Consider the following 6084-nt stretch of genomic DNA (forward strand, 5'->3'; position numbering starts at 1 on the left):
CTCTGGGTCCCCGGGAGTGACTAACGCCCGCCCGTCCCCACGCAGGTGTCAGACAGCCCCATGGCCGTCGTGCCCGCCCAGTACATCTGCGCCCCTGACAGCAAGCACACGTTCCTTGCGGCCCCCGCGCAGCTCCTCCTGGAGAAGTTCCTCCAGCACCACAGCCACCGCTTCTTCCCGCTGTCCCTGAAGAATCTCGGCCACCCTGTGCTGTCCGTGGACTGCTACCTGAACCTGGGGTCTCAGGTAACCATCCGAGGGGGGGCGCTGTCGAGTCCATCAATCAGAGAAGTCCCTCAGCACGGGAGCTAGAACCCAGAACTTGGAATTATAGCACCCAAACTGCATCAGCTCTGGCCTGGCCCCAGCTTTACAGTCGATAAGATAAAGGCTGAAAGAATTGAAATGGTGTGCCCGCATATCAAGGGGCTTCCCTGGTGGCTCAGTGGTAAAGAACCCATCTGCCAATGCAGGAGGCACAGGAGATGCAGGTTTGATCCCTGGGCCGGGAAGATCCCCTGGAGAAGGGCGTGGCAACCCACTCCAGTATTCTTGCCTGGAGAATCCCGTGGACAGAGGAACTTGGCGGGCTACAGTCCATGGGGTCGAAAAGAGTCACAGCTGAAGTGACTTAGCACACACGGTGTGATATAGAAAGTTAGGAATCAAACTTACTACTCATGCTAGAACATTTCTGGTTCTCAAATGAGGTAACGAATAGATATATCTGCATAAGTCTTGGAGTTGATGTTTAGAACATAAGATTTGGAAATGACATTGAATATTATGTTTGGTCCTCCAAGCTTTAGCTTGACCTGGCAGTTAGTGTGTGTTAAATGCAAAGCTCTAGCACAGTGCTGTAGGGTGTTTCATGGAAAATGACTTTTCTCATGGATTCATTTTTCTGCCCCCCAGATCTCTGTGTGTTATGTGAGCTCCAGGCCCCACTCTTTAAACATCAGCTGCTCTGACTTCGTGTTCAGTGGACTCCTGCTGTACCTCTGTGACTCTTTCGTGGGAGCTAGCTTTTTGAAAAAGTTTCATTTTCTGAAAGGTAACTTCTTGTGCTCTTACGGTGGATCTTGACTTGAATGGCTGTCATCACTGGCACCTCTGTGGAGGTGAACCTGGTCCTCATCCTTTTTGCCAACGAGTAAACTGCGACTCAGGCTTCCCTGGTGATAAAGAATCTGCCTGCCAGTACAGGAGACATGGGTTTGATCCCTGGGTTGGGAAGATCCCTTGAAGGAGGGCATGGCAACCCACTTCAGTATTCTTGCCTGGAGAATCCCATGGACAGAGGAGCCTGGTGGGCTACAGTCCAGGGGTCACAAAGTGTCAGACACAACTGAGTGACTAAACAACAACAAAACTGCGACTCAGGGCTTGTGACTTCTCTGGCTCCCCAGGGAGGCCCAAGAAAGCTGGGGTAGGATCCCAGTATGGTTCTTCCCCTCTACCTGTTTGCACAGAGATAAGACACAGCCGCTTTCTTCCCAGTGACCAGCAGATACTTTCAACTTTTCTGTTGCTTTTCAGGCCAGGCTCTTAGCCTAAGCGTGCAGACCTCCTAGACGTTTTTTCTTCTTGGTGGATGAGTTCTTCTTCTTTGTCTTGGGCTGCTGCGTGCATCTTTACTTTTTTTCTAGTCTTTCTCCCTCTATAGGTGTTTTTGTGCTGGAGTGGTTGAGAGTGGGAAACGTTCATTCGGTATGACTTAAAAACACTATTTCCAATCCAGCCGGGATCCCTAATTGATCTTCACTTTTTCTTGGTTGGCCGTGATGCCCATCTTCCTCTCTGCGAGGTGTTGAGTGAGCACCGGGGCTTGCATAAGCTTTGGGGAAATAGAGGTTTCCACAACATTCTGTGCCCCTGGGAAACATCTTGTCTAATAGAAGGATAGGACGTGGAGGTAGGGGGGTGGATGGAATGAACACCCATGATTATTGATGTGTGCTAGGTGTTGAGAAAGGGAGAATTCATGTTGCCAGGCAGGAGGAGGGGCAGGAGGTGCATGGGGCCTGGGTGGGTGGCTGACTGCGATGTGTGAAGAGGGCAGGGTTAGGCTGTGGGGTGGGGTGTTTCCCACCGGGGCTGGAGCTGAGGATGCTGGTTTGTGATCCTAAGAGTCTGTCTCCTTCTTCCTGTCTGCTCCCTTCTTTGCCATCATTTCTTGGTTCCGTGTTGTCTCATCTGCCAGACCTGCGAAGTCACATGCTCACCATCTGGCTAAGATGGCGAAGCAGCCCCTGGAAACAGGCGCTCGCTGGGACATCTGGTCCTTCCCTTCCGAAAGCAGCATCGTCTTTTGTTCTGGCAAACGGCAGCTGGGCGGGAGCTTTCCTGCGCAGAAACTCCCCTGTTCCGTTCACACACCTCTGCCGTTGTCCACACAGGTGCCACCTTGTGTGTGATCTGTCAGGACCGCAACTCGCTCCGCCAGACAGTCGTCCGCCTGGAACTGGAAGATGAGTGGCAGTTTCGGCTGCGAGATGAATTCCAGACAGCCAACGCCAAGGAGGACCGGCCACTCTTCTTTCTGACTGGACGGCACATCTGAGGGTGGAGCCTGCCCAACCTCAGGCTGCTGAGGCTAAAGGAAGAATTAGAACCCCGGGGCATCTGGACAAGGATGGGACACAGAGGTGTCTGTTGCCACACCATGGTAGGTGCCAGGGAACCATAGGTCCCAGAGATGTGCGGAGACTTACTGAGAGCAACAGGAACAAGTGGATGGTGAGCAAGAACTCCAACCCCAGGCTCCTAGGTTCCGGGCCAGACTCCACCGCCCTGGCCCGTATCGAAGTCCATTTTATAAAGAACAAAATTTTGCCTACTGTCACGTCATCCATATGCTTCCATGGACACACTTGGACAAACTTGACTTTCCTCTTAGTTCTGAAGGATCCCTCTTGGATTATCTTGTAGAGATGCCAGCATTTCAGATGATGGATGTGATGTTGGCTAAGTAGGTTTCCCTCTAACCTACTCCAGAGCAATAGTCCAAAAGACCATTTTAACCGTAAAGGCTGGACACAAGGGAAAACAAAGTAGGTTCCCTTAATTACGAATTGTGTAAGTTTACTCATTTAGGAACTAGCCCAAAGGCATCAAATTTAATAAAGTAAAACAAATAGTTTCACTTCAGAGCAAATACGATTCTATTAAAATAGTATAGGGTAAATACCCTACCTCTTAGAAAGGGCAAAAGTGAAAAGAAACTTTTTAAAAAAAACTACAGGGGTTGCAGGAAGGAAATTAGGGTTGCAGAGATTGACCTTGAGAAACAGAATTTGCCTTACAAAGGAAAGAGAGCCAAAAGTCTTTCTTGAAACAAACAGTGAAAACAACCAAAGTGATAGGGAAAATAGTTGATAAGAACTAGACTTCTGACTCTAATTTATTGAAGCTCAATTTTTAGCTCCTTGAATTGCTCGTCTTCTCTTCTGAATGTTTGGTCCCGGTCCAGAGAGGAGGGGGACAAACAAGGCAACAGGGTTGTATTGTGATACCCATACTCTGCCTTGCCTGCCGGAATATTTTTTAAACCAGCATGTTAGGGTGCCCCCTAGAGGCCGGGCCCGGGGCCAGGTGCTTTCACAGTTGCTGTCTTGCTTACCCTTTCCAGTAGCCTTGTGCTGTGGAACCGTTCTTCCCATTTGAAAGATGAGCCAGTTGAGATGCAAACAGTGCATCTCCCCAGGATCACACAGCTGCAGACTCTGGGGAAGAAGAGAAGCAGAGCAGACTCCGGGGTCCATCTCCACGCCCCACCACACTGTTGATGGGGTGGCCCGTAACCAGAGGAAAAGTTGAAAGGTCCTCAGAAATGAATCAGCAGAATGCACTCTTGTCCATCCATCTTAGACATTTATAAGCACTCTAATGGATACTAATCCGAGAAGGAATTATGTTCAAAGATGATGCCAAAGAGTTAATGTCAATCTTTTCTTCCCTGAGGAAAAAAAATAGTCCATGAGTATAAAAAATTTAGATCAATGTTTCTAAAAAATGATCACTTTGTATATGTCATTATTCCTATTTTGGAATAAAAACTTACCTTTTTGAGTTCTACCTTCTTGAGTCTTTCATAAATGGTGGCTTCTAGGCTGCTCTTCCCATTTTATTTGTTAAAGTTGAACAGAAAAACCCTAACATTCTTGTTTGTTCCAGCCTTATAAATAAAATTCATAATGCATGTATTGTTTCTTTGGTGGGAATGAATTGCACTGTCTTAGAGAACCACCTGCTTGAAATCTCAATGTGTGACAGAAAGGGTAGTTTGGGAAAAAAAAGAATAAATTCATAAAAGTAAGTGTATATTAAGATATGCTCGTTGTTCAGCTGCTGAGTCATGTCCTACTCTTTGCAACCGCATGGGCTGTAGCACGCCAGACTTCCCTGTCCTTCTCTATCTCCCTGAGTCTGTTCAAACTCGTGTCCATTGAGTCAGTGGTGCCATCTGATCATCTCATCTTGTGTTGCCTCCTGCCCCGTCTTTCCCAGCATCAGGATCTTTTCCAATGAGTTGGCTTTTCTCAACAGGTGGCCAGAGTATTGGAGCTTCAACTTCAGCATCAGCCCCTCCAATGACTATTCAGGGTTGATTTCCTTTGGGAGTGACTGGTTTGATCTCCTTGCAGCTCATGGGTTGAAGCTCAGACTGAGAGAGTGTAGACCCCCAGGTAGGCAGGGTGCCTGAGGGGCCAGGCCTTTGTGAATAAGACAAGCTCACAGCAGCCCCCTCTCCGTGGCATTGTTTTGTCCCCACAGTCACTTGAGGCAGTTAATAGCAGACATGAGCTCCCTAGTACAAAAATAAACTCACAAGTAAAACTCATAACAAAAATAAAAGAAATGTTATAAGGGAGGAGGTTTATAATGACCTTTATAATGAGTCAATACAGCAAACAATCCTATAAAACAAGTGTAATTAAATTCAGGGGAAAAGATGGTTTTGTATCCAGGACCAAAACAAAATCCAGCAATTACAGATCTTGAAAGTTAAAACCTCAGTGGGCAGATGAAATAGACCAGCTCAAGAGTGAAACAGACAGCTGGGAGGTGAGCTGAGAAAAGTCTAGAGGACAGCACACGGAATGTTCCCAATCTCTGCTCACCCTTTACTTCTTCCTCCATTCACTGTGTATCAGCTGCCCGGCCCTCCTGGACCACTGGGGCCACTGCCAGGCTGCTGCCCACCTCTGCCCAGGGTGTTCCTCTTCCTCACATCTGCCTGGACCGCTCCCTCACTTCCTCTGGGCTCTTAATACTCAAAAACCACTTCCTCAATGTTGTCATCCCTCACTGAGTGTACCTCCTAACAGAACACAGTGTGTTTAGTTGTCTTTGCTTTTTTTCTTGGTCTTTCCCCTTGAAAGTAGGAATTGTATGAGATAGTTTCACTGCTCTGTTCTCAAAAGCCTTGATTATGCCCAGCACATGGTGGATGCTCGTGAAATGCCCATTGAGTGAATGAATGAATCTCGTCTATCTTAGCTGATCCCAACATGGGAGCTGGGGGTGGGAGTGGTCAGTGATGGAGGAATTGATAAAATGAGTGAAATTGAGCACGAATTCTTGCTTTACTAGGGGTAGAGGTGATTAATATAATTAGTGAAAAAGGAACATTTAAACATGTGTTAAAAACATTTGGAATAACTGCTAAAAGGGAAAAACTGGATGGCCAACACCTTAAACATCAAAGGGAAAATCAACACTGATAAAATCAGTGGAGGAGTTGAGTGGGCTGGGGAGGGGAAGGGGGTAAAAAGCAAGAAAACTTGGGGAATAAAGAACACATCTAAAACTATCAATAATCAAACTAATTTTCTTGACTCAGATTGTGTCAAGAAAGCGAATCAGACTAGGACTTCATATTTAAAAATTAAATTGGCAATGGGATGTTTTAAGTTAAAGTCCCAGGTTCTACTCAGGGTGATAAGACTGTCCCCAAACTTTGTAAAAATGCCAACTATGAAATATGAAGAACTCTGAGAAATGTGAGAAAGGGTAAATCGTGTAATCATAAGGGGGGACTAGTACATCTCTCGCAGAAGTAGAGAAAGAAGACCCACAGAA

General features: G+C 46.9%; 1 protein-coding gene across 6 annotated transcripts in view; it reads left to right on the top strand.

Annotated features, from left to right (window-relative positions):
* GREB1 (growth regulating estrogen receptor binding 1) overlaps positions 1 to 5140 on the top strand; it is a 131116-nt gene extending 125976 nt beyond the window's left edge. For 3 of the 6 annotated variants that reach the window (XM_088841192.1, XM_088841194.1, XM_055399922.2), the window contains 3 exons: positions 46 to 246; positions 916 to 1054; positions 2400 to 5136. In XM_088841192.1, coding sequence (XP_088697318.1) covers positions 46 to 246; positions 916 to 1054; positions 2400 to 2563 — 504 coding nt within the window. In that variant the 3' untranslated portion in view covers positions 2564 to 5136. Of the gene's footprint in view, positions 1 to 45; positions 247 to 915; positions 1055 to 2399 lie in introns of all 6 variants that reach the window. The other 3 variants (XM_088841193.1, XM_055399923.2, XM_088841195.1) reach the window with 2 other exon arrangements.
* The last annotated feature ends 944 nt before the right edge of the window (positions 5141 to 6084 follow it).

This window comes from Moschus berezovskii, chromosome 11, assembly GCF_049115385.1.
Source record: "Moschus berezovskii isolate FMDL1 chromosome 11, NW_MosBer_1.0, whole genome shotgun sequence".
Classification (NCBI taxonomy): domain Eukaryota; kingdom Metazoa; phylum Chordata; class Mammalia; order Artiodactyla; family Moschidae; genus Moschus; species Moschus berezovskii.